An 18,683-nucleotide genomic window follows, 5' to 3' on the forward strand; every position below is an offset into this window, starting at 1 on the left:
TCCAACATGCAACATCCAACATGTAACATGCAACATGTAACATGCAACATGCAACATCCAACATGTAACATCCAACATGCAACATCCAACATGTAACAGCCAATATGTAACATGTAACATCCAATATGCAACATCCAACATGCAACATCCAACACGTAACATCCAACATGCAACATCCAACATGCAACATCCAACATGCAACATCCAACATGTAACATCCAACATGCAACATCCAACATCCAACACGTAACATCCAACATGCAACATTGAAACATGTAACATCGAAAATGCAACATCCAACATGTAACATCCAACATGTAACATCCAACATGCAACGTCCAACATGTGACATCCAACATGTAACATCCAACATGTAACGTCCAACATGTAACATCCAACATGTAACATCCAACATGCAACATCCAACATGTAACATCCAACATGCAACGTCCAACATGTGACATCCAACATGTAACATCCAACATGTAACATCCAACATGCAACATCCAACATGCAACATCCAACATGTAACATCCAACATGTAACATCCAACATGCAACATTGAAACATGTAACATCCAACATGCAACATCCAACATGTAACATCCAACATGTAACATCCAACATGCAACGTCCAACATGTGACATCCAACATGTAACATCCAACATGTAACGTCCAACATGTAACATCCAACATGTAACATCCAACATACAACATCCAACATGTAACATCCAACATGTAACATCCAACATGCAACATTGAAACATGTAACATCCAACATGCAACATCCAACATGTAACATCCAACATGTAACATCCAACATGCAACATCCAACATGTAACATCCAACATGTAACATCCAAAATGCAACATCCAACATGCAACGTCCAACATGTAACATCCAACATGTAACATCCAACATGTAACGTCCAACATGTAACGTCCAACATGTAACATCCAACATGCAACATCCAACATGTAACATCCAACATGTAACATCCAACATGTAACATCCAACATGCAAGATTGAAACATGTAACATCCAACATGCAACATCCAACATGTAACATCCAACATGTAACATCCAACATGCAACATCCAACATGCAACATCCAACATGTAACATCCAACATGCAACATCCAACATGCAACATCCAACATGCAACATCCAACATGTAACATCCAACATGCAACATCCAACATGTAACATCCAACATGTAACATGTAACATCCAACATGCAACATCCAACATGCAACATCCAACATGTAACATCCAACATGCAACATCCAACATGCAACACCAAACATGCAACATCCAACATGTAACATACAACATGTAACATGTAACATCCAACGTGTAACATCCAATATGTAACATGTAACATCCAACATGCAACATCCAAAATCAACATCCAACACGTAACATCCAACATGCAACATCCAACATCCAACATGCAACATCCAACATGCAACATCCAACATGCAACATCTAACATGTAACATCCAACATGCAACATCTAACATGTAACATCCAACATGTAACATCCAACATGCAACGTCCAACATGTAACATCCAACATGTAACATCCAACATGCAACATCCAACATGCAACATCCAACATGTAACACCCAACATGCAACATCCAACATGTAACATCCAACATGCAACATCCAACATGTAACATCCAACATGTAACATCCAACATGTAACATCCAACATGCAAGATTGAAACATGTAACATCCAACATGCAACATCCAACATGTAACATCCAACATGTAACATCCAACATGCAACATCCAACATGCAACATCCAACATGTAACATCCAACATGCAACATCCAACATGCAACATCCAACATGCAACATCCAACATGCAACATCCAACATGTAACATCCAACATGCAACATCCAACATGTACCATCCAACATGTAACATGTAACATCCAACATGCAACATCCAACATGCAACATCCAACATGTAACATCCAACATGCAACATCCAACATGCAACACCAAACATGCAACATCCAACATGTAACATCCAACATGTAACATGTAACATCCAACGTGTAACATCCAATATGTAACATGTAACATCCAACATGCAAGATCCAACACGCAACATCCAACACGTAACATCCAACATGCAACATCCAACATGTAACATCCAACATGTAACATCCAACATGCAACATCCAACATGCAACATCCAACATGCAACATCCAACATGCAACATCCAACATCTAACATCCAACATGCAACATCCAACATGTAACATCCAACATGCAACATCCAACATGTACCATCCAACATGTAACATGTAACATCCAACATGCAACATCCAACATGTAACATCCAACATGCAACATCCAACATGCAACACCAAACATGCAACATCCAACATGTAACATCCAACATGTAACATGTAACATCCCACGTGTAACATCCAATATGTAACATGTAACATCCAACATGCAACATCCAACACGCAACATCCAACACGTAACATCCAACATGCAACATCCAACATCCAACATGCAACATCCAACATGCAACATCTAACATGTAACATCCAACATGCAACATCTAACATGTAACATCCAACATGTAACATCCAACATGCAACATCCAACATGTGACATCCAACATGTAACATCCAACATGTAACGTCCAACATGTAACATCCAACATGTAACATCCAACATGCAACATCCAACATGTAACATCCAACATGTAACATCCAACATGCAACATCCAACATGTAACATCCAACATGTAACATCCAACATGCAACATCCAACATGCAACATCCAACATGTAACATCCAACATGTAACATCCAACTTGCAACATCCAACATGCAACTTCCAACATGTAACATCCAACATGTAACATCCAACATGTAACATCCAACATGTAACGTCCAACATGTAACATCCAACATGCAACATCCAACATGTAACATCCAACATGTAACATCCAACATGTAACATCCAACATGCAAGATTGAAACATGTAACATCCAACATGCAACATCCAACATGTAACATCCAACATGTAACATCCAACATGCAACATCCAACATGCAACATCCAACATGTAACATCCAACATGCAACATCCAACATGCAACATCCAACATGTAACATCCAACATGCAACATCCAACATGTAACATCCAACATGCAACATCCAACATGTACCATCCAACATGTAACATGTAACATCCAACATGCAACATCCAACATGCAACATCCAACATGTAACATCCAACATGCAACATCCAACATGCAACACCAAACATGCAACATCCAACATGCAACATCCAACATGTAACATGTAACATCCAACGTGTAACATCCAATATGTAACATGTAACATCCAACATGCAACATCCAACACGTAACATCCAACATGCAACATCCAACATCCAACATGCAACATCCAACATGCAACATCCAACATGTAACATCCAACATGTAACATGCAACATGTAACATCCAACATGTAACATCCAACATGTAACATCCAACATGCAACATCCAACATGTAACATGCAACATCCAACATGTAACATCCAACATGTAACATCCAACATGTAACATCCAACATCCAACATGCAACATCCAACATGCAACATTGAAACATGTAACATCCAACATGTAACATCCAACATTTAACATCCAACATGTAACATCCAACATGCAACATCCAACATGTAACATCCAACATCCAACATGCAACATCCAACATGTAACATCCAACATGTAACATGTAACATCCAACATGTAACATCCAACATGCAACACCAAACATGCAACATCCAACATCTAACATCCAACATGTAACATGTAACATCCAACATGTAACATGTAACATCCAACATTTAACATCCAACATGTAACATCCAACATGCAACATCCACCATGTAACATCCAACATGCAACGTGTAACATGCAACATGTAACATCCAACATGTAACATCCAACATGCGACATCCAACATGTAACATCCAACATGTAACATCCAACATGCAACACCAAACATGCAACATCTAACATCCAACATGTAACATGTAACATCCAACATGTAACATGTAACATCCAATATGTAACATGTAACATCCAACATGCAACATCCAACATGCAACATCCAACACGTAACATCCAACATGCAACATCCAACATCCAACATGCAACATCCAACATGCAACATCCAACATGCAACATCTAACATGTAACATCCAACATGCAACATGCAACATGTAACATGCAACATGTAACATCCAACATGTAACATCCAACATGCAACATCCAACATGTAACGTGTAACATGCAACATGTAACATCCAACATGTAACATGTAACATCCAACATGCGACATCCAACATGTAACATCCAATATGTGACATGTAACATCCAACATGCAACATCCAACATGCAACATCCAACACGTAACATCCAACATGCAACATCCAACATCCAACATGCAACATCCAACATGTAACATCCAACATGTAACATCCAACATGTAACATCCAACATGCAACATCCAACATGCAACATCCAACATGTAACATCCAACATGCAACATCCAACATGCAACATCCAACATGCAACATCCAACATGCAACATCCAACATGTAACATGTAACATCCAACGTGTAACATCGAATATGTCACATGTAACATCCAACATGCAACATCCAACACGTAACATCCAACATGCAACATCCAACATGTAACATCCAAAATGCAACATCCAACATGCAACACCAAACATGCAACATCCAACATGTAACATCCAACATGTAACATCCAACATGCGACATCCAACATGTAAAATCCAACATGTAACATCCAACATGCAACACCAAACATGCAACATCCAACATCTAACATCCAACATGTAACATGTAACATCCAACATTTAACATCCAACATGTAACATCCAACATGCAACATCCAACATGTAACATCCAACGTGTAACATGCAACATGTAACATCCAACATGTAACATGTAACATATAACATCCAACATGTAACATGTAACATCCAATATGTAACATGTAACATCCAACATGCAACATCCAACATGCAACATCCAACACGTAACATCCAACATGCAACATCCAACATCCAAAATGCAACATCCAACATGCAACATCCAACATGCAACATCTAACATGTAACATCCAACATGCAACATGTAACATCCAACATGTAACATCCAACATGCAACATTGAAACATGTAACATCCAACATGTAACATCCAACATGCAACATGTAACATGCAACATGTAACATCCAACATGTAACATCCAACATGCAACATCCAACATGTAACATCCAACGTGTAACATCCAATATGTAACATGTAACATCCAACATGCAAGATCCAACACGCAACATCCAACACGTAACATCCAACATGCAACATCCAACATGTAACATCCAACATGCAACATCCAACATGCAACATCCAACATGCAACATCCAACATGCAACATCCAACATGCAACATCCAACATGCAACATCCAACATCTAACATCCAACATGCAACATCCAACATGTAACATCCAACATGCAACATCCAACATGTACCATCCAACATGTAACATGTAACATCCAACATGCAACATCCAACATGTAACATCCAACATGCAACATCCAACATGCAACACCAAACATGCAACATCCAACATGTAACATCCAACATGTAACATGTAACATCCCACGTGTAACATCCAATATGTAACATGTAACATCCAACATGCAACATCCAACACGCAACATCCAACACGTAACATCCAACATGCAACATCCAACATCCAACATGCAACATCCAACATGCAACATCTAACATGTAACATCCAACATGCAACATCTAACATGTAACATCCAACATGTAACATCCAACATGCAACGTCCAACATGTGACATCCAACATGTAACATCCAACATGTAACGTCCAACATGTAACATCCAACATGTAACATCCAACATGCAACATCCAACATGTAACATCCAACATGTAACATCCAACATGCAACATTGAAACATGTAACATCCAACATGCAACATCCAACATGTAACATCCAACATGTAACATCCAACATGCAACATCCAACATGCAACATCCAACATGTAACATCCAACATGTAACATCCAACATGCAACATCCAACATGCAACTTCCAACATGTAACATCCAACATGTAACATCCAACATGTAACGTCCAACATGTAACGTCCAACATGTAACATCCAACATGCAACATCCAACATGTAACATCCAACATGTAACATCCAACATGTAACATCCAACATGCAAGATTGAAACATGTAACATCCAACATGCAACATCCAACATGTAACATCCAACATGTAACATCCAACATGCAACATCCAACATGCAACATCCAACATGTAACATCCAACATGCAACATCCAACATGCAACATCCAACATGTAACATCCAACATGCAACATCCAACATGTAACATCCAACATGCAACATCCAACATGTACCATCCAACATGTAACATGTAACATCCAACATGCAACATCCAACATGCAACATCCAACATGCAACATCCAACATGCAACATCCAACATGCAACACCAAACATGCAACATCCAACATGCAACATCCAACATGTAACATGTAACATCCAACGTGTAACATCCAATATGTAACATGTAACATCCAACATGCAACATCCAACACGTAACATCCAACATGCAACATCCAACATGTAACATCCAACATGCAACATCCAACATGTACCATCCAACATGTAACATGTAACATCCAACATGCAACATCCAACATGCAACATCCAACATGCAACATCCAACATGCAACATCCAACATGCAACACCAAACATGCAACATCCAACATGCAACATCCAACATGTAACATGTAACATCCAACGTGTAACATCCAATATGTAACATGTAACATCCAACATGCAACATCCAACACGTAACATCCAACATGCAACATCCAACATCCAACATGCAACATCCAACATGCAACATCCAACATGCAACATCTAACATGTAACATCCAACATGCAACATCTAACATGTAACATCCAACATGTAACATGCAACATGTAACATCCAACATGTAACATCCAACATGTAACATCCAACATGCAACATCCAACATGTAACATGCAACATCCAACATGTAACATCCAACATGTAACATCCAACATGTAACATCCAACATCCAACATGCAACATCCAACATGCAACATTGAAACATGTAACATCCAACATGTAACATCCAACATTTAACATCCAACATGTAACATCCAACATGCAACATCCAACATGTAACATCCAACATCCAACATGCAACATCCAACATGTAACATCCAACATGTAACATGTAACATCCAACATGCAACATCCAACATGTAACATCCAACATGCAACACCAAACATGCAACATCCAACATCTAACATCCAACATGTAACATGTAACATCCAACATGTAACATGTAACATCCAACATTTAACATCCAACATGTAACATCCAACATGCAACATCCACCATGTAACATCCAACATGCAACGTGTAACATGCAACATGTAACATCCAACATGTAACATGTAACATCCAACATGCGACATCCAACATGTAACATCCAACATGTAACATCCAACATGCAACACCAAACATGCAACATCTAACATCCAACATGTAACATGTAACATCCAACATGTAACATGTAACATCCAATATGTAACATGTAACATCCAACATGCAACATCCAACATGCAACATCCAACACGTAACATCCAACATGCAACATCCAACATCCAACATGCAACATCCAACATGCAACATCCAACATGCAACATCTAACATGTAACATCCAACATGCAACATGCAACATGTAACATGCAACATGTAACATCCAACATGTAACATCCAACATGCAACATCCAACATGTAACGTGTAACATGCAACATGTAACATCCAACATGTAACATGTAACATCCAACATGCGACATCCAACATGTAACATCCAATATGTGACATGTAACATCCAACATGCAACATCCAACATGCAACATCCAACACGTAACATCCAACATGCAACATCCAACATCCAACATGCAACATCCAACATGTAACATCCAACATGTAACATCCAACATGCAACATCCAACATGCAACATCCAACATGTAACATCCAACATGCAACATCCAACATGCAACATCCAACATGCAACATCCAACATGCAACATCCAACATGTAACATCCAAAATGTAACATGTAACATCCAACGTGTAACATTGAATATGTAACATGTAACATCCAACATGCAACATCCAACACGTAACATCCAACATGCAACATCCAACATGTAACATCCAAAATGCAACATCCAACATGCAACACCAAACATGCAACATCCAACATGTAACATCCAACATGTAACATCCAACATGCGACATCCAACATGTAAAATCCAACATGTAACATCCAACATGCAACACCAAACATGCAACATCCAACATCTAACATCCAACATGTAACATGTAACATCCAACATTTAACATCCAACATGTAACATCCAACATGCAACATCCAACATGTAACATCCAACGTGTAACATGCAACATGTAACATCCAACATGTAACATGTAACATATAACATCCAACATGTAACATGTAACATCCAATATGTAACATGTAACATCCAACATGCAACATCCAACATGCAACATCCAACACGTAACATCCAACATGCAACATCCAACATCCAAAATGCAACATCCAACATGCAACATCCAACATGCAACATCTAACATGTAACATCCAACATGCAACATCCAACATGTAACATCCAACATGCAACATGCAACATCCAACATGTAACATGCAACATGTAACATCCAACATGCAACATCCAACATGTAACATCCAACATGTAACATCCAACATGCAACATCCAACATGCAACACCCAACATGCAACATCCAACATGTAACATCCAACATGTAACATGTAACTTCCAACGTGTAACATCCAATATGTAACATGTAACATCCAACATGCAACGTCCAACACGCAACATCCAACACGTAACATCCAACATGCAACATCCAACATGCAACATCCAACATGCAACATCCAACATTTAACATCCAACATGCAACATCCAACATGCAACATCCAACATGTAACATCCAACATTTAACATCCAACATGTAACATCCAACATGCAACATCCAACATGTAACATCCAACATCCAACATGCAACATCCAACATGTAACATCCAACATGTAACATGCAACGTGTAACATCCAACATGTAACATCCAACATGCAACACCAAACATGCAACATCCAACATCTAACATCCAACATGTAACATGTAACATCCAACATGTAACATGTAACATCCAATATGTAACATGTAACATCCAACATGCAACATCCAACATGCAACATCCAACACGTAACATCCAACATGCAACATCCAACATGCAACATCCAACATGCAACATCCAACATGCAACATCCAACATGCAACATCTAACATGTAACATCCAACATGCAACATGCAACATGTAACATGCAACATGTAACATCCAACATGTAACATCCAACATGCAACATCCAACATGTAACATGCAACATGCAACATGTAACATCCAACATGCAACATCCAACATGTAACATCCAACATGTAACATCCAACATGCAACATCCAACATGCAACACCCAACATGCAACATCCAACATGTAACATCCAACATGTAACATCCAATATGTAACATGTAACATCCAATATGCAACATCCAACATGCAACATCCAACACGTAACATCCAACATGCAACATCCAACATGCAACATCCAACATGTAACATCCAGCATGCAACATCCAACATGCAACATCCAACATGCAACATCCAACATCCAACATGTAATATCCAACATGTAACATGCAACATGTAACATCCATAATGTAACATCCAGCATGCAACATCTAACATGTAACATCCAACATGCAACATCCAACATGTAACATCCAACATGTAACATGCAACATGTAACTTTCAACATGTAACATCCAACATGCAACATCCAACATGCAACATCAAACATGTAACATCCAACTTGCAACATTGAAACATATAACATGCAACATCCAACATGCAACATCCAACATGTAACATGCAACATGTAACATGCAACATGCAACATCCAACATGTAACATCCAACATGCAACATCCAACATATAACATGCAACATCTAACATCCAACATGCAACATGCAACATGTAACATGCAACATGTAACATCCAACATGTAACATCCAACATGCAACATCCAACATGTAACATCCAACATGTAACATCCAACATGCAACATCCAACATGTAACATCCAACATGTAACATCCAACATGCAACATCCAACATGCAACACCCAACATGCAACATCCAACATGTAACATCCAACATGTAACAGCCAATATGTAACATGTAACATCCAATATGCAACATCCAACATGCAACATCCAACACGTAACATCCAACATGCAACATCCAACATGCAACATCCAACATGTAACATCCAACATGCAACATCCAACATGCAACATCCAACATCCAACATGTAATATCCAACATGTAACATGCAACATGTAACATCCATAATGTAACATCCAGCATGCAACATCTAACATGTAACATCCAACATGCAACATCCAACATGTAACATGCAACATGTAACATGCAACATGTAACATCCAACATGTAACATCCAACATGCAACATCCAACATGCAACACCCAACATGCAACATCCAACATGTAACATCCAACATGTAACATCCAATATGTAACATGTAACATCCAATATGCAACATCCAACATGCAACATCCAACACGTAACATCCAACATGCAACATCCAACATGCAACATCCAACATGTAACATCCAGCATGCAACATCCAACATATAACACACAACATCTAACATCCAACATGCAACATCCAACATGCAACATTGAAACATATAACATCCAACATGCAACATCCAACATGTAACATGCAACATGTAACATGCAACATGCAACATCCAACATGTAACATCCAACATGCAACATCCAACATGCAACATCCAACATGTAACATCCAACATGCAACATCCAACATGCAACATATGAAATGTAACATGCAACATGTAATATCCATCATCCAACATGTAACATGGAACACTGTACATGTAACATCCAACATGCAACAAATAACATCAAGCATCCAACATGTTACATGTAACATCCAACATGCAACAAGTAACATCAAGCATCCAACATTTAGATGTTCCCTGCTTGTGTTTTGAAGCAGTGGTTCCCACCCGGAGGGCCCCAAGGCAGCACAAGGGGTCTCCAAGCTTTGTCCAGAACCATTGTGTTTTAAATGAAGTTTTATTCTGATCCCTTACGAATGTAAATGAGAACATCCATTTTTAACATTGTCATACGTCTCCGTTCTCATACTTCCATGTGTCTTTTATGTTGCCATGGTTGTTAAGTCAGTTTATCCACTTGGGGGCAGAGTTCGCTTCTACGTTCTGACGGCGGTTGGAAGCGGTAACACACCGCTATAAAGTAGTTAACAACCATCTGAACACACCAGAAGAAGATGACAACCACAAAGCTGTTTGCTGTTCTCCTCAACTCCTTCAGATGCTTTTTATTTGATGATTTCTGCATCCTCTTCTTGTTCTGTGATTTGTTCCCTTTGCTGGTTGTGTGTCAGCCATACAACTCAACTCTGCCTCCTGGGATTTCTGCTGGTATTGCTCCGTTTTCTGCGTTAAGTGATGGATAGCTAAGCTCCTTGAAAACCAACCAAGACGCAGGAGGTGGATGAAACTGTCCATCCATCTGTGTATCTGTCTTCTACGTCCAGCGTTAACGGACTCCACACAGAGACAAGCTGAAGGGGATTTGCTGGTTTCTCATCATTTCTGTGTTTTGTTGACATTTTGTTGTTTTGTTTTGGGAGCCTGAAAACTCTTTCTTTGTGTTATTTTATCGGTGAAAATGTCTGAAAAATGCCACAGAGCAGATGATTGGACTTTATTTTGGGTTAGGGTTAGGAGGAGTGTATTTCCTTATATAAAGGAAAAGGAAAGCTGAACTTTGATTCTATTAAAGGAAACGAGTCATTATGGTGAAGAGCAGCTAATGAAGCATAAAACCAAGCAGGGTTTCAACACGGTGGGGGTTCACAGCTTTTTGATAGTTACATGAAGGGGGTCTTCAGGGAACACAGGACCAGTGTGGTAAAGCCCAGATGACAAACTCCAGTCCTCCAGCAGCATTCAGTCACTTGTTTGACATTGAGCTTTTCCTCCCTCCAGTACTTCCAGAGAGCAGCGGATCCATCTCCGTACTGAAAGAAGAGGTGGATGCAGGACATCATTCCCAGTCAGCTTCAGCAGGCATTCGCTCAAGATCGAGCCTCCACCTGCTTCCTGTGAGAGACGAAGATCCAAAGCACACCCCAGCTGAGGCCAGGCTTCATGATGGGTGACTGCCTCATATTTACACTCGATAACAAGTCAGTCAGAAGAGTCACCAATAGTTTGATAAAATATGCTGTTATGAAGTTTTCTGAGTATCATTTTATATTGTCACGCTGATATCAGTGATACCGATATCAGCCTTGGTATTGATACTATTGATATTTTGATCAATCTTACCAGTCCTAATGACTGGTCATTTAAAAGGTCTAAACTGCTGCTGTCGCATCAACCAACCTGATTGGTTTTTACACCACGAGCCGAAGCAATGACAGGAAAACGCAACAGGAAGTGATGTATCGCCATCACTTCTACAAATGTGTTGAGAAATATGACATCATCATCTGATCCACAGGTGTCAAACTCCTGGAGGGTCAGTATCCTGCGGGTTTTTGTTGTCTCCATGCTCCAACACACCTGGCCAAAATTCATAAAACGGTTGACAAGAAGCTGCTGGATCCATTTGATTTGAATCAGCTGTGTTGGTGGAGGGAAACAATAAAACCTGCTGGATACCGCCCTCCAGGACTGGAGTTTGACACCCCTAAATCCACCGATATGTTATAAGAGAAAAGATGTGTGAAAAAGTGATCGACAGGTAAACATGTCTTTCCAACAGTGCTGCTGACAGGACCAGTGCTCTGTTTGGAAGTGGCGTCTGTCGCTGGCCCGGCTGCGGCGCAGTCACCGAAGATTTCTCCACCTTCCTTAAGTAAGTAAATGAGTTATCACTTCCAGACAGCAAATATCCATCCATGTAGCAGTGTTAGCATGTAGCTCTTTTTCCATGCATGTAGCAGTGTTAGCATGTAGCTCTTTTTCCGTCCATGTAGCAGTGTTAGCATGTAGCTCTTTTTCCATGCATGTAGCAGTGTTAGCATGTAGCTCTTTTTCCATCCATGTAGCAGTGTTAGCATGTAGCTCTTTTTCCATGCATGTAGCAGTGTTAGCATGTAGCTCTTTTTCCATGCATGTAGCAGTGTTAGCATGTAGCTCTTTTTCCATCCATGTAGCAGTGTTAGCATTTAGCTCTTTTTCCATCCATGTAGCAGTGTTAGCATGTAGCTCTTTTTCCATGCATGTAGCAGTGTTAGCATGTAGCTCTTTTTCCATCCATGTAGCAGTGTTAGCATGTAGCTCTTTTTCCATGCATGTAGCAGTGTTAGCATGTAGCTCTTTTTCCATGCATGTAGCAGTGTTGGCATGTAGCTCTTTTTCCATGCATGTAGCAGTGTTAGCATGTAGCTCTTTTTCCATCCATGTAGCAGTGTTAGCATGTAGCTCTTTTTCCATCCATGTAGCAGTGTTAGCATGTAGCTCTTTTTCCATGCATGTAGCAGTGTTAGCATGTAGATCTTATTCCATCCATACATCCCAGATCAGCCGTATGAGGCTGTACGTCTCATAGCGGCCGTATGAGGCCCAGAGTGGCTCTCACAGGAAGGCGGGTTGGTTGGGTTGAGGATTAAAAGCTTCACTGAGCTGCTGTTCCTTGATGAAAACTAGACTCCTGAACCTGATGTTGCCTTACTAACATCATCCTGTTGTCCTCCAGGCATCTCCACTCAGAACACAGACCTGATGACAGAAGCGTCGCCCAGTGGAGGGTCCAGCAGGATATCGTCCAGTACATGGAGCGTCAGGTGGGAAGTTGGGAATCCCAGAAGCTTTACTGGTTTAAAGCCATGCCATGGACACGCCAGTCCAAAGCGTTCACCACTGGTTACGGGAAGCAGGCGCTGTGCTACCGGCTCATGTTCCAGATGCCCTGCTGACCCTGAATGAGGGTTGGATGAGCTGCTGGAAGCGTTGTTGGCTGTGCAGCAGCTATTTGGGTTTTCTCACAGTAACGGGACTCCTTAATGTCTCAGAGTTCTATATCTTTTGTTTGGGGAACTCTCTACAGCCACTGGTCTGATTCCCATTCTGCCACTGAACATTTAGAAGCCTTTAACCACGGTCAAGCTTTTAATTCTGCTCCTGTGAGGTGCGACTCAGGTCAATGTGCTGGGAAGCTGAGTCTCCATCAGGGGGAAGTTCTGGAGGTTTGTGAACCAGGATTTTGAACCATCTTGCAGGTCTTGAGCACCAAGAGGCACTTTATATTTAAAAGCCTGTCTCTCTGGGCTGGCCCCGGCAGTGCTGAACTGGTTTGGAAAGTTTCCTGGCGACATGCTGGCTGCAACAAGGCTCTGAATTGTTCTGCTTCTTCTTCCAGCTTGTTGTGGAAAAGCAGAAACTCACTGCGATGCAACTTCATCTGAATGAACACAAATATTCTGACCAGGTATGGAGCTCCATTCGGTCTCTCATGTTTTCACTCATTGAAAGATGTTCGTAGAGTAATCTGGAACCGATGAGAATTCCTCGTATGATTCCTTATTTAACCCGTAAAAAAGGAACTGAGCTTTTCTCTTCATGCTTTCCTCCATGACGGCAGAAAGTGGCTTCAGAGTGGCCGTACAGCCTTCCCCTGCTGCTGCCTCCGTCTCAGGTAACCGACGACGACCGGATGCAGCCGTGGGGCATCAAACATCTGGAGGAGTTGGTCCAACATGGCTACACATCTACTGGTCCAGCTCATCTTCTACCAGGTCAGATAGTTACCTCTCCTCTGGTTTTATCAGTTTTACGGTGAAGATGTAAGACGGGAGAATCTGCGAGCAGGTTGGAGCTCGTCGGGGTGTCTCAGAACCAGTGAAGAAGCATTTCTGCTCCCTTTTCTGTTTCAGACGTCGCTGCCCTCATGTTGTCATGCGCCGCTAACATTAGCATGGTTGTTATCCAAAACATCCACTAGAGGGCAGTGCAGAGTTCACCTCCAAGTTCTGACAAGTTTCAGACAACACAGACGATGGTGGAGATGAAGATGATGAAGATGATTATTCTCAGAAAGACATATCCAATTAAAGCAGTGCAGTAGCTTCTTCTTCTTTGTTTCTTATATTGGTCACACATTAGTGGTCCTGCTCAGCACTGCCCCCCCCCCCCCCCCCTGGTTTCCAGTGGTATTACGATGTTTGTTCCATCAGGGTGTGGATCTGGAAGGGCTGAAAACTGACCAAATTCTGCTCGTAAAGGATGCAGAAGATGGAGGAAATCCGTCTTAAAATGAACTGGAGACAATCTGACGATTAGTTTTTGCTCCAGAACTCCTGCCTCTGTTTTGGGATCTAAATAAACTCCCAACAAGCCAGCAGCTGCGGGTTAAAACACTCTGCTGGGTATAAATGAAACCCTAATGGATTGATCGTGCTTGCAGTGATGACCAGAGGCCTCCTTTTACCACCCTGACAGCAGGCTTGGACTGCAGATTATTATGCTAGCAGACATTTTAGCTTCCTAAAAGCCCACATGCACCATCTGGATGCAAATACTGGAAGAGGAGCTGTAGCTAGTAGTCCTCCAGTCATGAAGATCCTTATCTGATTAAACTGACAATTTTTGATTCAGGATTGTTGTTGTTTACAGATTTGGTTCCAAGCGTCGAGTGCTACAAATACAACAACATCCGGCCTCCGTACACCTACGCTTACCTGATCCGATGGGTAACTAAGTAAACCTTCAGATCTCATTCACAGCGCTGAAAGAGAGCTTTGCATGTACATAACCGCGACTTCCTCTCATTTCTCAGTCCATCCTGGCGTCTCCAGACAAGCAGCGAAGTCTGAATGAGATCTACAACTGGTTCACCACCATGTTCTTCTACTTCAGACACAACACGGCTACGTGGAAGGTCTCACCTGCTCACACCTGGCAGATTAACAGCAGAATGACTCGCAAACAGAAGCCTGAAGCAGATGTTGTCATTTCTCCTACGCAGAACGCAGTCCGCCACAACCTCAGCCTGCACAAGTGCTTTGTGCGTGTGGAGGGAGGGAAAGGAGCCGTGTGGACGGTGGACGAAAGGGAATACCAGAGGAGGAAGGGACAGAAATATCACAGGTACGAATGTTTTCACACACTGCTGTGTGTTCGGTGGGTTCCACATCCAGAACAATCTGGTCTCCAGTCTCTCCGACCAGTTAGGCAGCTGCATAACCATTTTTATTAAAAAGATCATCAAGATGTTTATTTAATAAAGAATCCTTTATTCTTCCAGAACAACCTGAAGTTTCTGTTTGTGTATTTATACGTTCTCAGTGACGTTCTGCTCATAGGTTCATGTCAGACAGCTCGCTGGTGATCAAGACCTGCATGATTCCCACAAAACTGCCACCTGACCCAGATTTAGCTCGGCAGCACGTCCACGCTCAGCGGGTCAGGTTGACAGGAGTAAAAGCGGCTGGAGGTTTAGAAATGTCTGCTGGCAGGATGGGAACCAGACCTCCAGCGGTGAAAGTCTTTCCTCCTGAAGAAATGTGACGTAGAAATGAGGGTCGTCTCTGTGTTTTATTTCACAGCTGTTTATCGACCCCTCCCCCTGCATTGACTCCTCCCTCAGTGCCTTGACCCCTCCCCCTGCATTGACTCCTCCCTCCTAGCATTGGCCCCTCCTTCTATGCCTTGACTCCTCCCCCTGTCTTGGGGGGGGGAGGGAGGAGGGGAGCCGGGAGAAGAAGCTACGTAATATAAGAAATGAACAACTCCATTTGGGTCGGAACGTTTGGATTGGTCAGAGTTTTTACAGATTTACAGTAAACTGAGGGGTCTAACTATATTTCTTATTGTTCATGATGACAGAATGTATAGACTACTATCAGAACGAGGAACCGCTTCACCCAGAGGAACATGTCTCTCAGCAACGATACATACTAGAGCTTTAACTGATCCATCCGGTGGGCCAGATTGGACCTTCTGGCAGGACGGGTTTGGCCCACGGGCCATATGTTTTACACCCCTCATGGCGTGTGTGTTTCATGCTGTGTTTTCAGGGATTGTCCCGTGAAGTGGCTGACGTCCTTCTCCCGCTACTGTCCAGAAGACCCGTGAAGAGCTGCAGAACCAAGCCGCTGCGTCCCCATCCAGACAGAACAGAACGTTTCAGACGCACAGGAAGCTTCACAGGACGTTAAACAACTTGCTGCAGGACACGACTGACGGCGTCACGTCATTGTTACACGAAGCGATGACGTCACGGCGGAACAGTCCCATTTCCCCCTAACAAACACGACGTCACAGCGGAAAAGATGGAAACATTTTCATATTTTTATGCTAAAATGACTCGAATGATGTTAAAAAAATAAAGTTTGACATGATTGTTTGGTTTATTTCAGGTGTATTAAATAAGCTTTTCACAGACGTTGTGTTGAAATCTTTATTTGTAAAGAAATGAGTTCCAGCCAGAAGAGAACATCTGGAACGGCTGGATGTCTACAGATGTTCCGGCTTCCTGTATCTTTCTCAGAAAATCCTCATTAGAATATGTTTTTCACCGCGCAGAAGGAACCACAATCCCCGTCTGGTCTGACGAGAGTCTGGATGCTTGTTGCTCTGTGAAAACATGCATCACCATCATCATCCTTGGCATCCCTGAGCCTTCTGCAGACTGATGACGTGTTTCACACAGAGCTGTGAGGTCGACTCCAGTTTCTGCCTTTTTTTTGCACATTTTCATTTGACTTTTCCTGCTTTCACACATTTCGCTTTTCTTTTTTTCTTTTTCTTTTTTTTTTTTTTGTCTTGTCTTGTCTAGTATTTCAGCAGCAGACTGATGTTCTGGATGTTCTGCTGAGGAAATTTATTTTGCCAAGGGGAACTTTTATAGATGTAATGATCCCCTTGTATTTCTTGATTCTTCTTTTATTTTCCTATTTGTTTTGGATAATAGTTTGTATTACAGAGTTTATGCTGCTGGACCGGACTGGAAAGGACAGGAAAGGGGCAGAAAAAGAACAGAAAAGAGAACAGAGAAAACAAGAGAGTGCTTAGTGTCTTCTTGTCCAGATGTAAGACACATCTGTCTGGAAGCCACAAACATCTTTGTCACTTTGTCACATCGGCATGATCTCTCTTCTCTGAACACGTTCCACTCTGTATGTTCTCCATGTGGCACAGTCACTGAGTCGCCTGCAGGTTTATTTACTGACAGCAGCTGGTTTTCTTCCTGTATGTCTGATCTAGTTTGTGAGCTCTGGGTTTTCCTGATAGTTGATGGCTTCGTCCTCCTGCAGGGG

At 41.4% G+C, this 18,683-nt stretch overlaps 1 protein-coding gene across 1 annotated transcript; it reads left to right on the forward strand.

Annotated features, from left to right (window-relative positions):
- Positions 1 to 11,559: 11,559 nt before the first annotated feature.
- foxp3b (forkhead box P3b) lies at positions 11,560 to 17,499 on the forward strand (the record flags this gene model as incomplete). Its single annotated transcript, XM_079238606.1, has 10 exons — positions 11,560 to 11,629; positions 12,406 to 12,574; positions 13,187 to 13,279; positions 14,123 to 14,210; positions 14,786 to 14,854; positions 15,008 to 15,161; positions 16,039 to 16,115; positions 16,202 to 16,303; positions 16,391 to 16,512; positions 17,442 to 17,499. 10 exons carry the CDS (start codon positions 11,560 to 11,562, stop codon positions 17,497 to 17,499), a joined length of 1,002 nt encoding a protein of 333 aa, XP_079094732.1.
- Positions 17,500 to 18,683: the final 1,184 nt, after the last annotated feature.

The sequence above is a fragment of the Telmatherina bonti genome, assembly GCF_933228915.1.
Source record: "Telmatherina bonti genome assembly, chromosome: 4".
Classification (NCBI taxonomy): Eukaryota; Metazoa; Chordata; class Actinopteri; order Atheriniformes; family Telmatherinidae; genus Telmatherina; species Telmatherina bonti.